Genomic DNA, 19,394 nt, shown 5'->3' with positions numbered 1-19,394 from the left:
AAAAATACGCTGTTATTTTGGACAGGGTTTTTTTGGCCACTGTCTTTTCCTGTTTGCTTTCCCATCTATCTCAATGCTTTTGTTTTTAAGGGTTACAACCCCCGCGTTAGCAAAGAGCACAGAAAAGCAGAGTGATACATCACCAGTCCAAATGTGCAACTATAATCGTATTTCTTTAATGGGGGGCGTTCAGGAAAGAAAAAAAAAAAAAAAAAAAAAGGAGAGAGAGAGAGAAAGAAAGGAGAAAAAAAAAAAGGAAAGAAAGAAAGGAGAAAAAAAGAGGGGGGGGGGGGAGAACTTATCTAAGAAAAACCCCAGGGATTACTCCAGTATATATTTAACCAAACTGCAATTAAAGACAGTATCAGCTTGTATCATTTAGAGCTAATGCAATAATAATGGTAAATTACAGGGCCAAAATGGCTTGTGAAAGCAGCCTTCGTATTCCCAATAGTTTCCGTGTCGTTGTAATTAATGCCAGAGTGAGCAGTTGGTGAAGGAAAATTTCGCGGAAGGGACATCTCGCTTTTCCAATCGAATAGAAATGGACTGCTTTGCACACACCATTGACTCTCGCATTTTTCCATCGAAATATCGATTTTACGGCCGATCTGTAAATATACGGACGGTCGGGACGAGCGCGAAGGCTGCGGGGCGGCACCTTCGGGTCGGTGCGCGGGGCGCGCAGGGCCCGTTCCGCGGAGCGGCCGCAGCGCCGCTCCCTCCTCCCGACGCAGCGCCGGCCGTGGCCGGGATGGGGCCGCCGCCATCGGCCCTCCTTGCGGGGAAGGACGGTCGGAGCCTCCCCGTGTTCTCCGCGTTTTGTCCCCGGGAGGGGATCAGTGCGCCGAAGGCGGACGCGATGTTTTCTCTCCGCAGTTTTTCTTACGGAATATGTCTATAGTGTTTGTAAACACGCAGCTGTTTAGCCAGCCAATTAACGCTAAACCAATGTTTGGACTTATTACACATCTGCTATAAACATGAGTAATGCGTAGCTTTCGCAGTAAAAATACTGATTAGTATGAATTAATCCATCTGATATGTGTATTAAAAGGCGTTTAAAGATGTTGTTTTAAGAAGTTCTCGCAGCCCTGGATGCCATATTTAAAAACAAACATCAGCGCGCAACGTTTTGCAGCCTCTTAAACAAATAACCCCGCTTTGATTTAAATAACATTTATTTTACATGACCAAACACAATAAATAACGTAATATACAAAGCTTTATAATTATTGCACGTTTGTAAAATATTTTACAGCGAGTTCGTACAGCCAGCGATATTTAAAGCACGAAGACTTTATTTACAGTTTCGTATAATAACCAGGTCCAACGGACCTAACATAAAACGAATTCACGTTCATTTTACCAACCAGCGCTCTCCTCGATCGTTTCATCGACATATATCTCTGTTAGGGAAAAAATGTAAACGTTATTGCCAACAGCGCCGCGTGCGCAGCCCGAAACTGCGCGGCCGTAACAAAACGATTCCAACAATCGAAAAGGATGAGCTGGTAAAAGAGTGCTACGTTTTGGTCTATCTTCTTTAGCCTTAAATTATATATTAATTAACAACAACAAAAAAAAGAAATTAAGTGTAAACTCAGTGAACAACAGCCGGTATCGTCACCTTTGTACATAAGTAGTCTTGCTGTTTGTTCCTTACGAACCGAGATAGGTGGGTTGGGTGTCTCCCCGCGTACTTTCCCGTTCCCTCAGCGGTGGCTGTACAGTAAATCCGCCTCGGGGTATTCCTCCCTCTGCCCATCCCTACCCCCGCCCGAGGGCTCCGTCCCGCCCGGTAAGGAAGCCTACGATTTACGTTCAGCGAACGGAACGGCGTAGCCTTGAAATCATCTCCTGAAAGTTCATTATTAGAATATGACAAAAAATCCAGTGTCTTAAAAAATATAAGCATTTCGGGACACTTACTCGAAATATATAAGAGGCGTATTTTGGTGAGCGCCTACGCGTGTGTGAGTCACACGGGGCCCAAACAAGCAATAGCAAGTTGGATGAGGGCTTCAACTCTTCAGAAAAATCTCATTATGGGAAGAGCGAAGTGGCTCTGTAGGGAGCATTATGGAAATATCTGGGCTTGATTTAATGAGGCTCTTCACGTTGGTGGAACATCGACTTAACAGAGAAAAGTCTGCCCGGGGCGTCCGAGTTACCAAAATGAAAATTGGCAATTGAGATGATAAGAAAGTGGCTTTCTTGTGCGAAATCACTTCGGGTAACAGATATAACATTAAATAACATACATTCTATGCACCGAGAACAATGTTTTATGTACCGAGTCTCTTATCTGTCTCTTCTAATGACTTCCCTTAGCGGGTTGTTAGTACTTGACAGCAGGTCTCTGTGCGGGGAACTTTTTTCCAATTCCACATTCAAAGGAGGTCCATCAGAGAACATGATTGGCAATTTTCGTCATAATCTGCACATTATTAGCATCAAAATTGACATGGCGGTAACACCGGTGCTTTTTGATGTGCCTTTCTCCGAGTTCACGGCAGTCCCTCCCGTAGCAGCGGTGCGGAGCGGCGGCTCTCGGTCGCCCGGCGGTGGCTGCGCGGGGGCACAGGAGCGACGTGAGCAATAAATCCGAGCGTGAGACAGAAAGGGGAGAAACGCGCTACGGGGGGAAAAAAAAACAAAAAACAAAAACAAAACAAAACAACCGAATTTAGAAAAACGTCTGCAACGTAAAAGCTTCAGGACGACATCTACACCCGGAGAGATTCAAGTATTTCCCAGAGAGCGTGGATTCCGGTCGGTGAAAAGCACGAGCCTGCGGAACGCCTCTCCCCACGCTGTCGGTCTCACCCTCCCGTAACCGGCCCGGCCGCAGCGGCCTCGCGAGCTACCACTCTCCGTACAATACCTGCGCGAGAGTTTCCCATTTATTCCATCTCAAACCGAAATAATAATAGTTATTGTTAAAAAATAAAAATAAAGAGAGAGAGAGAGAGAGAGAGAGGACGAAGGAACCCCAGGAGCGCATTCCCTCCTGCCCCTCCCCGAGCCCCGCGCCCTCCGCTATAGAAAAATAGAAGGAACTTCTGCCCGGGGGGCCCCGCGCCGAGCCCCGGGTGGTTATCTGGTGAGCGGCGCCTCCTCCCGCTGCTCCGGCGAGGCGACCGCGGCCTTGCCCAGCACGGCGGCCGAGTAGGGCAGGAAGCCGCTCTCGGAGCGCTGCGCGCCCGCGGTGCACGGGAAGTCGGCGGCGGAGCCCCGCGAGCCCAGCGCCGAGGCCGCCGCCGCCGCCGCCGCCGTCTGGCTGCTGTGGCAGCTGAGGCACGAGCACGGCGCCGAGCCCCCCGGCGGACCCGAGCCCGCCGCCGCCGCCGCCGCGGCCGCCGCCGCCGCCGCCGCCGAGGCCGCCGCGCCGCTGTTGAGGCCGGCGGCGGCCGGCGCCTGGTAGAGGCCGGGATGGCGGAAGCTGCAGAGCAGCTCGGGGCGAGAGTACGGGTGCGAGAGGGCGCGGAAGGTGTCCAGCGGGCGGATGGAGGTGGCGAAGGGCGCGGCGGCGGCCCCCGAGGCGGCGGCGGCGGCGGCGGCGGCGGTGACCCCGACGTGCGGGTAGTAGTGCAGCGGGACGTGCGAGTGGAAGGGGTAGGGCAGGCTGCCCGTGGCCGCCGCGTGGGTCATCATGTAGGTGTAGAAGCTGGGGTCGGCCGGGTGGGGCCAGGACATGGCCAGGCGCTGCCGCTTGTCCTTCATGCGCCGGTTCTGGAACCACACCTGCGCGGGGACACAAGCACAGCGCGGCCTCAGCTCCGTTCCGCGCCCCGCAGCCCGGCACCGGCGGGCGGCCGCGCCGGGGGGGCGGGGGGGGACTCGCGGCCCGGGGGGTCCCCGCGGCCCACAGCGAACGTTTCCCCTCCGATCCCCCCTCCCCGCTTCCCGGCACCGCGGCTCGTCCCTCTCCCCCCGAGCCGAACAGCCGCGTTTTCTCTCCCCTCTCCTCCCCGGGAAATCGGCTAGCGACGAGATCTGACGAGATCAAACGGCCGAAGGGGCGAACGCAACCTTCCCGGTGCGGAGACGGCCAAGGGCCGCTCGGCCGCGGAGCCCCGCGGGGGTGCAGGGTCGGGGGGGGGGGCTCCGTACCTTGATGGTGGTCTCGGGCAGGTTGAGGGCGGCCGCCAGCTCGCAGCGGCGCGGCCGCGACACGTAGTTCTCGCGGTAGAACTCCTTCTCCAGGCGGGCGATCTGCTCGCGGGTGAAGGCGGTGCGGTACCGCCGCACCTGGTCTGCCCCCGCCGCCGAACCGCTCAGCGCGCTGCCGCCGTGCAGGCCCAGCCCGGGGGCGGCGGGGGTGCTGGGAGCCGGGCTGCTCTCCGCGAAGCCTGCGGGGCGAGCAGCGGGCTGAGAGCGGCCGGCGGGGCTGCCCCCGAACCGGCCGCCCTGCCCCGCCGCGAGCTGTCAGCGTTACAAATCGCGGCTGTTAATGGGATCGATACGGTTGAGGTTGGGGTGGGTTTTTTGCCTTTCTTTCTTTCTTCCTTTCCCCCCCCACCCCACCCCCCTCCCTTTGAGAGAATCGGGCCGTGCCGTGCCTGAAACCACCGTGCCTCGGGAAGGGCTCGGAGCCGTTAGGGGCGAAGCAAAGCCGAGCAGCCTTAAGGGCGATTTTCCTCGCGCGTTCCGTCGAGGCTGCCTCGCTTTCTTTGGCACATTTGACGAAAAAGGCACGCACCGTGCCCCTAGGAGATCCGCGCTCACCTGGCTCCCCCTCCCCAATTACAGCGATAATAACAACCACCGCCCGTCACCGCGCCCCGCAAAGCGGAGACAGACGGGGCTGCCTCTGAGCCTCCGCTATAAACAGAGGAACGGTGAACAATGCCCAATTACTCTTAAATGGCCACGGAATGGCACGCTGCGTGTACACAGAGAAGGGCAAACGCGGACAAATAAGGACCGTTTCCTCACACTTCTCTCTGGCTCACTAATTTAATATATGTATGTGTAGCTACACATCCACACACATATATGTACAGCTCGAGAGACGCGCCGAGCTCCGGGAGCTCGCGGAAAAAAATAAGGAGAAGGGTTTCCCTAGCTGCGGGCGAGTGGGTGGGTGGGTGACGGTGCCCACATCCGTCCCGGCCGCATCCCCGCACGGCGGTGGCTTCGGGCACGCACACACGCGGCCGAGCCGCGTCGCGGCTGCGGGAACAGCGCGGCGAGCCCCGTAACGTTTTACAGCCCCGGCGCTGCCTCCGCGGAAGAGAGAGCGCCGTGGGCAGAGGGCAGCAACTTTGGCGGTGGCGGCGGCGTCGCCGGGCTCTGGAAACGCGGGCGGCGAAGCGCGGGGCTCGCTGGAGGCGAGAGCGGCGAGTTACCTTTGGTGCCGTTCTCCTTGAGCTGCGAGGAAGGCAGGCTGGCCGGGGAGCGCAGCGCCGAGCAGCCCACCTCCACGTCGCTGTTCATCTCTGCCTCTTGAGCCACTTCGGGATAAAGGCTGATTTTCTTCCTGCTTTCCGACGGCGGGATTTCGGACGAGACGGTGCTTTCGCCGCTCGGATGCTGCAGGTTGAACAAAGCGTCTATTTCGAATTTGCCTTTGGCGGAGATGTCCCCTATCGCGCCGTGCAGGGAGGAGGAAGTTAGTCTCGGGCTGAGGCGACCAGTGTGCTGCGAATTTTCGAGGGCCTCCAGCACCGCATTTCCAGCTGAGTCTGACAAATTCGAGAGCCTTTTGCCAGCCGTAGGGCTGTGCAGCCCTCTCTCCATCAGGATCATCTCTTTTCTTATTCTTTCCATCATCTCAGCTTTATAAAAAATGTCAAAGTTGCAGGGCTGGTCCCGTACTAATGATGAGCTGCGGCAGGGGCTAATTCACATTCAGCCCGGAGAGCGTCTCTAAATATTATTATCTCTTTTTGAGGGAGGCGTAAAAACTGTGGGATGCCAAAGCGAGGGAATGACTGGTCAAAATGACCCATACATCCTTCCTAGCCCGAAATGTCATTCATCAAAAAGTAGCGCTCGTCATTAAGGTACGAATGACGCCGTTCGAATAATCATTTATTGTAACAGGTTTATAAGCAAATAAATACAAGCTCCTGTCAGTGGATAATGAAGGCGGCTTCTGAGCAGACAAATATATCCAGGTGGAAAGAAAGAGAGACGAGAAGTGAGGAGCAAAGCTCTCGTCCTCAGCTTGATCAGATCCTGCTTGAATTGCTCTGGGGTTTGGCCTCTGGGGTGAAATTGACAGTCTGATTAATAAAATGAGCTGTGCAACATTTCCCCCTTCATTTAGGTGCATCATTATGCTCTGATTTTTGTTTTGTTGCCTTTTAGGTCCTAATGATGCAGCTTCTTTCTCATTTGTCCTCGGACAGAACCACACGCTAAATGTTAGATAACGCTTTTCTTTATTATTAGCTGGGAGGCGGATTGGATCGCGACGCGCGGAGCCGCCGGCACGAGAGCGGCGGGGAGAGCATCTCCGCCGCTGACACCTCGTTACTTTTCCCTCCCATCTTCCGACCGCGTTCGTACTTTTATAGCGGCATTTCTGCGGCACCCCCGTGCACCCCCTCACACCCCGAGCCCTGCGCTGGGACTTGACGTGCCCGCTGCACGCCGCGCTTCGGGCGCACCTCCAGCAGCCGCCCGCAAATTGAAACAGCGGTTAGCATCCCTGCTTCCCGATGCATCTCTTCGTTGCGTCCTTACACGCGGTATTCTTTCTACTTCCCGTAACCGTTCGCCGGCGAAGCTGCCCTATGGGACAACGTTCGCTCTGATAGCAGGGAGAAGAGCTCGAAGGGTACGAAACGCAGCCGCGTGGGCAGCGGGCTCCTCTCTCCAGCCCTTCTTCCCTCCCCACCGCCCATTTCAGAGCATTATTATGACAAATGCCGGAGTGACCGACGCGCGGGCGTTGTCCCCAACAGGGGCTGACCCCTCCGGCCCCCCGCGTTACCTGTGGCTCCGTGAGCTCATCGCTCCGTTCCGTGCCGCTGCGGGGCTACGGGCTGCCACGCTCCGCACCCGCGGCGCTCGGGAAGTGGCCCTTCAGCGCTAACTTTGCCCGTAATAATGACGCCGATGGCGACCATTTAAACGAAGATAGATCCTTTGTCGTTAGCATCTCCGGAGCGCTCCCCGATAGCTGCCCGGCCTTTATCCTTGCCGTGATTTCCACCTCCCCCCCCCTCCCGCATCATCCCGTGGTTAGACCCCGAGAAGCCGAGGCTTTGGTGGCCCAACGCGGGTCGGATTTTTTGCGAGCGGAGCTCTCCCGCTCATGTCGGTCACACACATCTCCTAAGTTCTGGTGCTCTTGCGCATGATTCATAGCTCGAAAATGGGATACTTGTCAGATTTTTTTTTTTTTTTTTTTAATAACGTGTGAAAGTCTCCCTAAACATTCCGTGAAATATTTAGGAAACATTCTAGGCGTTGTTTGCGAAATCCACCCTTCCATTAACGATCGTTTCATGTCAACCCTTTGAAATGTGAATTTCTCCTGCACTGTGGTGTCCTGCGTTTTACAGCCCAAAACCAGACTAAAGTCAATAGCGACTTTTCCTCGCCCGCGGGCCGTCGCGGCGGGCACGGGGCCGGGCGGACACCGGGGCGCTGCGGCGGGACGGGGCTGCGCGCAGCGGGGGGAGAGAGATGGATGTACCGCCGGTACCGCGAGCCGGAACCCCGCAGCCGCCCGCACGGCCCGGCGGAGGGGGAGAGGGAGGCGGAGCGGAAGCGTGCGGCGGGTTTATTGCTGTCGTTTGGCGCCCTCGTCTGTTTTCTTAAACGCGGTGACGGAGCGAGCATCTGCCCAGGCCTTCGGGGATACCGCCGCGGGGCCGCCGAGCCCCGACGGACGCGGGTTGCGCCCCGAGCGCGGCACCACGCGGGGACGGACTGCAGTGCGGCCGGCGGGAGGGAACGGGCGGGGCCGGCCGTGCGGGGGGTGCTGGTGGGCGTCCGTTCCATTTGGGACCTTTGGAATAATTCCGGTTCTTCGCTTACGTGCGGTGAGCCTTCAATTATAGCTACGTTCGTACGCGGGGAAAACAACGTGTTCTAATGACCTTTCGCTAAGAATCTGAACGACAAAACCGTGCCCCCGTGCAGTCCGTGACTTACACCGGCAACCCACCCACAAACCGCCCATCGAAGAGTGACAGTCCCATCACACTGGGCGCATTTACCGCACCGATGCTGCCCTTTCTCTATTTTCCTCCCCCACAAAACAACAGCACAACGTAAGGAGCCTCCTGCTTTACACCGAAATGAACGGGCAAACGAGGAGGAAGTTGCAGAGAGCGGCAAAATAGACGAAGTTTACTCAGTTGCTCCTATGATTTTAAAGATCTGCTCAGGCCCGGGGCCAAACTTTTTATTTTTACCTTGAAAGTTATTACCGCAGGCATCAAAGGATATTTTCGGTACACTTTTATTAAATCTTAGCCCTGGAGAAAACACGAGGGCACTCCATTTAATTGGAACGCGGCTCGCAGCGAGCCAGCCGCTCCCAGGGCCAGAAGGACAGCGGGGCTGCCGGCTCCCCCTTCTGCCGCACGGCTCCGCGGCCGCGCAACGTCTCCGCGCAGCGCAGAGCCGGGCAGCGCGGGGCGCTCGGAGCGCGGAGCCCCGCGCGGTGCCCGCGGCGGGCGGCGACAGGCGCGGCGCGCGCCACCTGGCGGCTCTGCGCGGCTTTGCGCGCTCGCTGCGCGGGGCGGAGGCTGCGCGCTGCCCTGGGCCGCCGCCGTCCGCCTCGGTGCGCCGCGTTCCGCCCGGCTCTGCCCCCGCCGCACGCCGGCCCGTAGGGAAGGTCGGCGCGCTGCGACGCGGTCGGTCCGTGCTTCGAAGCGGAAAGAGCTGCGGCGCGTCCCCGGGTCACGCGGGGCCTTCGGCACGGTCGCGCCCCGAGGAACGCGGGCTGCGGTCCGGCGGCGTCCGGTTGTGCGATCGTTTTTGGGGCTGGCCTCCGTTTAGGCAATAAAACGGGGCTCCGTCCGAAAAGCCGCCGGGCGGGTGTTTATGTTCAGCCCGGAGCGCTCGTCCGGGCCGGGACGCCGCGGTTCCCGTTGCGCTTCGGGGTACGCAGGGCCCGGAGCGGCTGCGCTCACCCGACGGATCGAGGGCAGCTTCTGAGAGAGATCCGAGGGAACTTCTCCGCCCTCAGAACGGATTGTTTGTTTAACGTTGAAATAAAGAAAGGGATGAGAGTACATGAACGAAAAAAAAATGGGAGTAACAAAAGAGATGAGTGTACAGAAAGAGACGGGGGTAACTAAGGAGATGAGGGTACTTAATGAGAAGAGGGTACATAAAGAGATGGCACTCAATACAGAGACGAGATGCTACGGCGCAGGTTTGGAGATTAAAAACCAGTTTGACAATTTTCTCCGCGTTGCTGTGAAATCTCTTCGTTCCCGTAGGTGCCTTGGTTTGAGGGACTGGGAAAACGCAAAGGCCGTCCGTGCGGGTTAGCTATTAAAAGCGCCCGTAACAACGAGTCTGTGGGGAAAGTTTTGGGGAAAGACAAATAGATCGCCTTCTCTTCGCTTGTTTTCTCCCTTTTCCTGGACTACGCAATGTATATAATACGCAGAACAGTGTGTATTTCTGCGGCAAACATTTACGAGAGAAGCAACTTCGAAAGTGCCGGCTACCAACGGAGCCGGAGCAGACCCCTAGCTCCGTTAGATCATAGCAAAGGTATTTGAGGAAATGAGATAATTTCGGGGGGGAGGGGGGGGGGGGGGGGGAGGGGGGGGAAAGAGAGAAAGAAAGAAAGTCGGGAGATGGGGCCATCGGGGAAGCCGGACTCAGATACTTTGCCCGCGGCTTCAAAAGGCCAGCGGAGAACCGAAGGTCCGAAGGCCCTTTTGAAGCAGCGGGCAGGCGGGCGGGGGGATGAAAGCGGCGGGGGCGAGGCCGGCCCGGAGGCGGGAGCGCGGCGTCGGGGGGGCCCCGTCGGTGCGAGCCGGGGGGCTGCGAGGCGGCGGGAGGGTCACATGCTCCGGCGGCAGCCTATGAGCAGCCCCCCGGGCTGAGGCAAACTAATCTGGGGCCGGCCGCCCCCACCCCCGCTTCCCCCCCCTCGACCCGGACTTGCTTTTTATAAACGTACCGCCAGGATCCAACCTGTTGGAGGCAAATAACAATTTTGCGCCATGCCCGGCCGGGGACCGCGCCGCCGCCCGCGATGTGCAAGGCCATGAGCAAAGAAGCGAGCTGGGAGATGGACGGACTGCGCGGCGACAGCAGCGGCGGCGGCGGCGGCGGCGGCGGCGGCACCCCCGGGCAGTGCCGTAACTTTCTCTCCTCGCCCGTTTTCGGCGCGGCGCACACGGGCCGCGCGGCCGCCGCCGCCGCCGCCGCCGCCTCGGGGTTCGCCTACGCCGGCGGAGGGGAGCGCTCGGGGGCGGCGGCGCGGCCCGACCCCCCGGCCAAGGACTGCCCGGGCTCCGGCGCACCGCCCGCCGCCCCCGCGCTCGGCTACGGGTATCACTTTGGCAACGGATACTATAGCTGCAGGATGTCCCACGGGGTTGGGATCCAGCAGAACGCCCTGAAGTCTCCCCCCCATGCCTCCATTGGCGGCTTTCCCGTGGAAAAGTACATGGACGTCTCCAGTCTGACCAGCACGAGTGTCCCCGCCAATGAAGTCTCCACCAGGGCTAAAGAAGTGTCCTTCTACCAGGGCTATACAAACCCCTACCAGCACGTTCCTGGGTACATAGACATGGTCTCAACGTTTGGCTCTGGGGAACCGAGACACGAAACGTACATATCCATGGAGGGCTATCAGTCCTGGACTCTGGCTAATGGCTGGAACGGCCAGGTGTACTGTGCCAAAGATCAGACACAGAGCTCGCACTTCTGGAAATCGTCCTTTCCAGGTACGCGAGGGCGAGAACCGCTCCGAGCCGAGCGGAGCCGAGCCGAGCCCCCCGCCGGCCGCCCCCAGCCCTCCCCCGGAGCGGGGCGGCCCGAGGCTCGGGGGATCTCTCTTCCCCGGCCGCCCCAGGAAGCCGCACCCGGCGGGGCACCCGGGTGGCGGGGCCCCGGGCTCCTTCTGCTTCTCCCTCCCGTCGCGCCTCGGTCCGTATTTCCGTTTGCGGGACGGTGGCTCGGAGGCTCCTCCGCTCCCCGGCAGCCCGCCGACCCGGCCCCACAGCACTTAAGAGGCCGCGAGCAGCGGGGCACGCCGGCGCTAACCACATGCAAACAAAGCGGGCAGCGCGCAGCAAAGGGCCGACTGTGCGCTCTGCCAGCCCCGCCGCGCCGCTCACAGTGATGACAGTCCGTCAGGCGCGGGGCTGCCCGACGCGCGGCTAATGGGGCGGTGTAAATAATAATAAACTGTAAACAAGCCGCCGTTATTTATTTGCCCGTGAAAAGCAGCGCCCGACAAGAATCGGCTACGCTTTAAACGCCTGTCATAAAATTCTAATTTTTCACGTCGTGTCTTTTCCTTAGGGGACGTTGCACTAAACCAGCCCGAGATGTGCGTCTACCGGCGCGGGAGGAAGAAGAGAGTGCCCTACACCAAGCTCCAGCTTAAGGAACTCGAGAACGAATACGCCATTAACAAGTTCATTAACAAGGACAAGAGGCGAAGGATATCCGCGGCCACGAACCTGTCCGAACGCCAGGTCACCATTTGGTTTCAGAACAGGAGGGTGAAGGATAAGAAAATAGTCTCCAAACTGAAAGACAACGTTTCTTGATCGATTCCTTGCGGACAGTGGCGGATATACAACCTCCGTTTACGACCAGCTGCGGACTTTTGGAAAGACTTGAAAATATATTTAATATTTTTTTTTCTCTTCTCCTTCCAGCGGTGGCGAAGTTTCGTGAATTGTTTTCTATTCCCGTGAAAGCCGGCGTTGTTCTCTCGGTGGAAGGGAGCGCCGACAAGCCGTGACTTTAGCGTTGTTTCTTCCTTCCTTTTTTAAAAAAAAATAATATTAATATTAATTATATTTTCTATCCTTCCCTCTAGGCCAGTATAAACGAATTTAAACGTGTCGAACGGTTCCATTTATAACTTTCTTAAATGCTTATCTCTTTGGGGAGGGGACCCGGGGTTTTTATCTCCGAACGTCGGCCGGTGCCCGAAAGTGTCGGACTCGATTTGGTGTATTGGTCGGAAAACGCGAGTGAGCGGCGTTCCCGCAGTCACTGCCGGCAAAAGCCGCCTTGCCGGAGTCCGCACGGGGCTCCGCGGATGTCGGAAGCAGCGGCTCCGGAAGGGAATTGTTTGCACTGCAGTGGGATCGCTCTTTTTATTCTTTATGATTTGATTTTGCTGGCGGGCAATCTGCTACCGGCTTTTCCTGGGGTACGGAGCGCGGCCTCGGCTCCTCTCCTTGGATCCGAAGGGGCAGCGATGCTCCCCGCAGCAGCGCCCGGGGGTCCCCTCCGGCCGCCCCGTCCCATCCCGTCCCGTCCCGTCCCGTCCCGTCCCGAGGTGCGCACGTACCTCCGTGCGGACCCCGCGCTGCGCATAACGCACTTCCCGGTCGGAGAAGTGAAGTTCACCGCTAACTTTCAGTTTGCAAAACTAAACGGGTGTTAATGACAGAAGCAATAAATGATTCGTTTCAAAAGATGCCATAATTTATGTAGGCCGAAAGGCTGGGACTCGGTTGGGTTTTTGTAATTTTAAACCTAGCGTGCATGTTATGCTATACGCAGGGAGGTCAGCTCCTGGGAAAGAGAAGCGATGTCCTCCCTGTTCATGTGCCTCGTGTAATTATTAAATGGTGTGTGTTTCGATCTAGTATTATTTATTATAATATCCTATTGCTCTAAACGCTTTGATTTCCCGTGTACGTGGTAAGACGTACGGTCAGACTATCTCTCCATAAACCATTTTTATTTCCCTTCTTGTCTCAAAGTCTGCTTTCACGTCGTGCTGGAAGCACGGGCTGAACTTCCCAGCCGTTTACGACGTTGCCAAACTGTTTCTGACCCAACTTTAATAAAACGATTTCTTTTCGATGTATCCGAAAAGAGGAGGAAATTGGCCTTCTTCCCGCAGCAGGGCGTTTCGGGGGCCGCAGCGCCGCACGGGACGCGCTCGGGGCCGCGGTTCTTCCGCGAGGAGAGACAGAACAGTGGGGGACGTGGAGGACGAGGGAAAGCCGGACCCGAGAGGCCCTTTTCGCCGGGGAAGGTTTTTGCGGAGAAGAAATGCTGCTGGGGAGAGCGGCCTCTCTCCCGCGCCCCGGCTGGCGGCTCTGCCTGCCCTGCTCCGGCCCCGGCGCCTTTGTTCGCCTTACCGAGGCCGCTCCGGCTCCGGTGGAGCCCCGCTGCCCCCCACCGCCGGCCCGGACGGGGCCCCCATGGGCTCCGCGCCCGGCGGCAGCCACCGGGGAGCCATCGCCCGCCTCCTCCGCCCTCTTCCTTCCCCTTTCTCTTCCTCTCGCACACTCACGGACTTTTAGAGAGCTTTTTTTTTTTTTTTTTTTTCCCTGAACCGGACCCCCAAAAAAAACAATTCGGAACGCTTGAGGTTTTGTAGCTAGCGGTGCCTTTCGTTCGGTTCTGGGGGAAAAAAAAAAAAAAGAAAAAAAAAACCAAAAAAGTGGGGGGTTGGGGGCACATGGTGCCTGGAGGAGCCCTCTCTGATGCTGCAGCCTTGTTTTCTTTGCATGAGAAAAATTCTCCAGATTCTTCTTTTTCGGGCTCCTGGCGCCTCCCCCGCTGCATCCATTCGGCCTCAGCGACGCTCCGGGAGCTCCGCACCTCTCTGGCCCTCCGGGCTGCGCCTTCTTGCGGCCTCGGCGTCGGGCTTCGCGGCGCCGGTATTTCGGAGGCCAAGGCTGAAACTCCCTTCGCGGGGCAGGAGGAAGCCCGGGCAGGCCGGCAAATCGGGACCAGCTGCAAAGGAGCCGCCTTCTCCTTTTCTAACGACGTGCGGAAGCGTTACGAAAACAGCCGCCGGGATGCGGGGCATTGCTGCGGGTGGGGCAGAGCCGAACGCCGAGCTCTCGCTGCCGGTACCGGAGCCGGTGCGGGCCCGGTGTGCTCCCGGCCCGACGCCACCGGGAGCCCGGTGCCGGCCTCCGTCCCACGCTCGGCCCGGCCCCGCCGCTCACCGCACTCTGCCCGCGGCCGGAGGAGCTCCGAGCAAAGCCGTACGGCCCGCCGGACACGCGGGCATCCTCGCGGAGGATAACGCGGACCTCGGCCGAGCGGGCTGCGGATGCGCGGTTGCGCGGCGCTGCGTTGCAGGGCCGGCCCGGGCCCGGCATGGCTGAGGCAATCCTGCCATCTCCTGGACAAGGGCCGGCATAGGCGGCTTCCAGCGCTCGCCAGGCGCAGCTGAGCCGAGCTGCGCGCTCACACGCGGAGCCGCCCGCGTCCTTCCGCTGCGGGAACGCGCGGGAGGGATTGAGGGGTGATCGGCGAGGAGGCCGAGGCCGATCCGGTTGCCTGTTAAAATAAACAAAGAAATAAACAAAAATAAAAGAGAAGGAGAGAGAGCGGAAAGGAGTGTGTGAAAGCAGAGCCCGGGGCAGCCCGGTGACATTTCCTGTACAGACAGCGGCGGCGGACACCGCGGGAGCGGCTGCGGCTGCCAACCACGAGCCCGGGGCGGCCGTGCGCTGCGCGGAGCCGTGCCCGCATCGGGCGGTGCGCGGTGCTTTCCCTGCCGACCTGAGCACAAAGCTCGCTGCCCTCCCGCTCCTCGGGATTTCGCTTTCCATATCTCTCGCGGCATTAATTAGCGATTACAGACGAGCATTAATTGCGAGCTCCGTTTTCTCAAAGCTCGTAAAAGTTAGTTTGAAGCGTCACCTTTCCGGTAACGGGGAACTCACAGCCGTTCCTCGTGTTTATTGCGAGGGAAAAAAATACGGGCTTTAAGCACAGTGCGGTCCTTCTGCCTTCCCAGAGCCGACGATCGGAGCCAGCTCTTTCGCAAAAGGCGATTATGGAAAGAAGCGGTCACCTCGGCTCGCGGGGAGAAAAAAAAAAAAGGCGGAAAACAAATAAGTTAATAAGAGGGAGATGCAATTGGCAGACATAACTCAAACAATAAAAATTAAGGGCAGCGGTCAGTAATATCCTCCAGCGACGCTTGTGTGGTCCGTGTGCTCAGGGGAGCGCAATCGTTTCAACATTTCTTCCAGGGCAATGAAATTACTGCAGAATTCACCCCAATTTCCCATTAGACAGAAAGATGAATTTGATTAGGAAAACGTCAAGCGGGGCAGTGCCTCTGATCTCGGCGTGGAAATAAAACCGAGATTAAAACTACGATGAAGAGCACAATAACACGGAAAATTAACCCTACCTGTTAACTGGGCTCGAGTTTTAAAATCGAAGCCGCGAAGGTGACGACGTTCGGGATCTGGGCTTCGGCCCGAAGCGGGGTCCGCTCGGACCCGGGGATCCCTTCGGGCAGGGCCGAGGTCAGGGGCCGACGGTCCCGCAGCGGCCGCACGGCGCGGAGCCGCCTCGCAGCTCTCAGGGCTCCGGCCGCTGCCTGCCGGGCAGCTCCAGCCCTTGGCCTTGCAGTCTGCTGTTTTATGGGGATATCGCGTCTCTGGGTGAGACACGGGGGCTCGGCTTGTCTCCGCAGGAAGCAGACTGTCTGCCACCCCGCGCGGTCTGGAAAGGACTCGAGCTGCCTGCCGCGAGGATGCGGTCAGATGGGGTTTGGTTCGTACTCGGGAGCGGGGAGGAAAGCGGGAGAGACAGAGGGACAGCCGCGCTCTGGTGTGAGCCTTCAAAAATGTCATATACACGACACAGAGAGAGAGAGACACGTACATACGTACATATAACCATCTCTCAATTTCTCTCTATATATATCCGTATCACCGTAAGGAATGGTTTACTTCTTAGGGACGAAACCTGCCCGGCCGCAGCTCGGGAGGTGGCAGCGGGCTCCGAGCCCGGCGCCGGTCCGGCCCTGCCCGCCGCAGCCATCCCGTGCCCTGCTGCGGGGTACCGGGGCGTTCTCCTCGCCGGTGTTCCCCCGCGCAGCCTTTGGATGCTATTGGTTTGTTTTGAATCTCGGCGCTCCGCTCAAGGAATTCCTTCTTGCTGCCATTGTTATTGCCTCTTAAGAATTCAAGAAACGAGCGGCCAGATTTAGAAGAGTCGTTTGAAAACGTGCCTAGCGTTGGAGTTAGGACGGAAGGTGGAAGGGGTAAGAAGAGTAGGGTGCAAATCTGGGAAAGCCTCCGAGACCACCGGTCAGTAGTGCAACAGAAAGACAATCCCGCCAATAACCCATCAATTAATAGTTTAATTGCGAGCGTATGCAGATGCATATCACGTTGCTCGCAACTAAAACAAATGCGTGTATAAAACGGGTGAAAGCCGCGCTCCGAGCACGCACACCGCGGTGCCCCGTCGGCACAGGGCAGAGCCCATCCGTGTGCCCGGACGGCCACGGCCCCTTCCCCCGCCGAGAGCAGCGGGCACGGAGCTGCGGCCCCGCACCGGGCACCCCATTCCGCGGCCGCTGCCCTCCCCGGGGCTCTGCTCAGCGCCGGCCGGGGGTTTGTTTTCTCCGCATCTTTCCGCTGGCGCTGCGGCTCTGCCAGCCAGTCCCAGGCACTTTTATAGAAGCGGAGACCATGTTTTCCCCTCCCCCTTGCGAGTCCGGTATTTTCATATTTCAAGTGTTATCATAAGACTTTTATAAAGGGGGGGGAAAGGAGGGAAAAAGAAAAAAAAAAAGGAAGGGGGGGGGGACACCGTGGCTCGGTGGCTGGAGGCGGTGCTGAAATTACCGGCTTTGAAGAACCTGTCTGCAAAGTTTCGTCCAATCGTTTTAGGCTTTCCGCTTATTCCCTGTTGTAACTAAATACTGCTGTAAGAACAGCTGAAGTCCTTTGTTGGAAATGTGTGATCGCAGTCTCTACAGATCTGGCTACGTTGGTTCTCTCTTGAACTTGCAATCTCCAGATTCCTTTTATTTTCCCAATTTGCGGGCTAATGGCAGTCAGTTGGCGGCTCTGCCCACCATTTCCTACCCCCGGAGCTCGATCCCGTGGACGTGCCCCAGTCCGTGCGCAGCTCAGCCGCAGGGCCACGCGTTCGGCGGCGCGGCGCAGCCGTACCTCCCCGGCTCCGTTCCAATCAGCATCAGCTCCAACAGCAACAAAGAGTGCCTGGAAGAAAACAGTAAATATTACGCCCACGACGCGAGCTCCAAACAAGAGGAAAGATGCAGGCAGAGGCAATCTTTCGCAAATGACCCAACTATTACTCACGCAGCCAACTTAAAGCCCGCAAAGTATGACCACTCGAGCCTGCCGAGGAGCTTGCACGGCTCGGCCGCTCTTTTTGAAGTGAATTCCTGCACTTCCAGCCTAAAGGAGGACATCAAGAATTCGGTCAACTTGAACCTGACAGTTCAGCCCGCGGCAGTCCAGTCATGCCTCAGACCTTCAGTGCAGGATGGTATGCCTTAAATCTCTCGCTTTAGTCCGAGGCGACCTAGCGCTTCGTGCTTTCTAAGAGCTGCCTGTAATTGTTTGTACCCCTCCCTCCCCCCGTAACCCGTTCTGTTGGCGATAGCTTAACCCGACCGGGGGGGTGGATAAAATCGTGCTGTCAGACGTGCCGTGCCAGATTGTGCCGACCTAACGTTGCCCCTCTGCCTCGCGGCTTTGCGTGTGTCCTCCGTAACCCACAGCCGTGCCCCGCTAAATTATAGACGTGTTTGTTGTAGGTTTGCCTTGGTGCCCCACCCAGGGGAGATCGCGAAAGAAACGGAAACCGTACACAAAACAGCAAATCGCCGAATTGGAAAACGAGTTTCTCCTCAATGAGTTTATTAACCGACAGAAGAGGAAAGAACTATCAAACAGACTGAATTTAAGCGACCAGCAAGTGAAAATTTGGTTTCAGAACCGACGAATGAAAAAGAAAAGAGTGGTAATGCGCGAGCAGGCGCTCTCTATGTACTAGCGCGGCGCCCGCCCGTTCCCGCATGAACTTGCGTTCGCCCCGTAGAGTAGCGTGTGGTCGCGGCTGCGAGGCGGGAGCTGGGTGGGTTTTCCCCTTTAAGCCGAGCTCTCGGAACGCGTAGGATCCCCGCGTGCGTCGGCAACCGCTGAGCTCTTAGGCAGAGCGAAGAAGACGAGCCAGCCCAGCACTGAAACCCGTATTATCAGCTTTTCCCCCTTTCTTTCTCCTTTTATATAGATCTTCTCCCTCTTCTAACCCCCTCTTTCCCCGGAGAACGTGCGGCGCTAAACTAAAATCGATGCCTTTTTAACTGTATGTAAACACCACTTTGCAGGAAAAAAAAAAAAAAAAAAGAATAAAAGAATAATGCCTAGTAAAGACGTCTGTAAATGCCGGCTGGTCCCTTCATGTGTTCCCCGCTTCTGAAGGCGAGCATGCGGCGCTCGCGTGTTTTGTGGTTTGGAATAACCTGTTGGAGCACAGATCGCACAAAGCGGTTACCAAATAAACCTTTTTAGTTTTCATTTGGTAGTTTTTTTCCCGGCCCCGCTCGCATCCACAGCCGCGGCCCGGCGGAGAGGGCACGTGACGCTCGCGCGAGGCCCGCGCGTAACCCGCGCACCGACTCCGCGCCCGCCGGCACCGCCGCTCCGCGCCCCGCGCTGCCGCCGCCCACCCCGACGGCTCTGCCCCGACGGCTGCGGCGGGACGGGAGGAGCGGAGCTCCGGGGGGTCGCCGCTCCCCGCGGGGCCGGGCCGACGTCCCGCCCGCCGAGCCCTCCCGCAGCCGGCTCGGCCCCGGAGCGCCGGGGCAGAGCGACCGCGACCTCCACGGCCCGGCCGCGGGCGGCTCTCGCCGGTGGCCGCCCCAGGTGGCCGGGCCGGGCCCTGCCCTTCCTCCGCCGCTGACTTTGGCCTTGTCCAAGCGCGGCCCCAAACAGACGGGAGGGGGGGGAGCGGGCGGTGCCGCTGGGGCCGGGGCTGGGGGCGGCCGGGCCGCTCAGGGCCCCTCTCACCCCGAGGTACTGCGGGAGCAGGAGAGGGGCGAGCAGGGAGGTTTCATTATTTCCCGAGACTGTCCCCGCGGCCGTTTCCGCAGAGGTTTTTACGAGGGAAAGGGGGGACACTTTCTCGGGTTTTTTTTTTTTCTTTTCTTTCTTTTTTTTTTTTTTTCTTTTTCTTTTTTTTCTTTGTCCAGTTATAAACCTCAGAGGAGAAACTCGACCAGGGGGACTGGGAGCGGCTCCCACGCCGACCGAGCGTAGCTTTAGGACGGGAATGAAATCGATTTTCCCCGCATCCCGCTCCCCAGTGCTGTGCTGCAGCTCTCCGGCACACGGCCCCGTGCTGCCGCAGGGCCGCGAGTGCGAGAGTGCCCCGGCTGAGATTGCGGAGCTGAAAAATATCTCAGGGAAATACAGCTCCGGATTAAAACGCCTTTTGGCTGCGATTTCCATGCATATCTGTTTCTA

At 58.1% G+C, this 19,394-nt stretch overlaps 3 protein-coding genes across 4 annotated transcripts; 2 read left to right on the top strand and 1 right to left on the bottom strand.

Moving 5' to 3' along the window:
• Positions 1-3,047: 3,047 nt before the first annotated feature.
• EVX2 (even-skipped homeobox 2) lies at positions 3,048-7,613 on the bottom strand. 2 transcript variants are annotated; one of them, XM_046943751.1, is made up of 4 exons: positions 6,947-7,613; positions 5,355-6,214; positions 4,117-4,355; positions 3,048-3,747 (listed from the first exon to the last, which is right to left on the bottom strand). In XM_046943751.1, exons 2-4 carry the CDS (start codon positions 5,776-5,778, stop codon positions 3,100-3,102), a joined length of 1,311 nt encoding a protein of 436 aa, XP_046799707.1. In that variant the 5' UTR covers positions 5,779-6,214; positions 6,947-7,613; the 3' UTR covers positions 3,048-3,099. The 2 variants fall into 2 exon arrangements, with proteins under 2 accessions (XP_046799707.1, XP_015145082.1); XM_015289596.4 differs by having other exon boundaries at positions 5,355-7,613.
• A 2,598-nt stretch (positions 7,614-10,211) lies between these two features.
• HOXD13 (homeobox D13) lies at positions 10,212-12,762 on the top strand. The gene is given in 2 exon segments (NM_205434.1): positions 10,212-10,880; positions 11,461-12,762. Coding segments are annotated over 2 exon segments (912 nt in total). The 5' UTR covers positions 10,212-10,219; the 3' UTR covers positions 11,712-12,762.
• A 4,081-nt stretch (positions 12,763-16,843) lies between these two features.
• On the top strand, positions 16,844-18,446 carry HOXD12 (homeobox D12). The gene is made up of 2 exons (NM_205249.2): positions 16,844-17,412; positions 17,684-18,446. Exons 1-2 carry the CDS (start codon positions 16,851-16,853, stop codon positions 17,920-17,922), a joined length of 801 nt encoding a protein of 266 aa, NP_990580.1. The 5' UTR covers positions 16,844-16,850; the 3' UTR covers positions 17,923-18,446.
• The last annotated feature ends 948 nt before the right edge of the window (positions 18,447-19,394 follow it).

Source organism: Gallus gallus, chromosome 7, assembly GCF_016699485.2.
Source record: "Gallus gallus isolate bGalGal1 chromosome 7, bGalGal1.mat.broiler.GRCg7b, whole genome shotgun sequence".
Taxonomy (NCBI): domain Eukaryota; kingdom Metazoa; phylum Chordata; class Aves; order Galliformes; family Phasianidae; genus Gallus; species Gallus gallus.
This window is presented reverse-complemented; position numbering and strand designations above follow the sequence as displayed.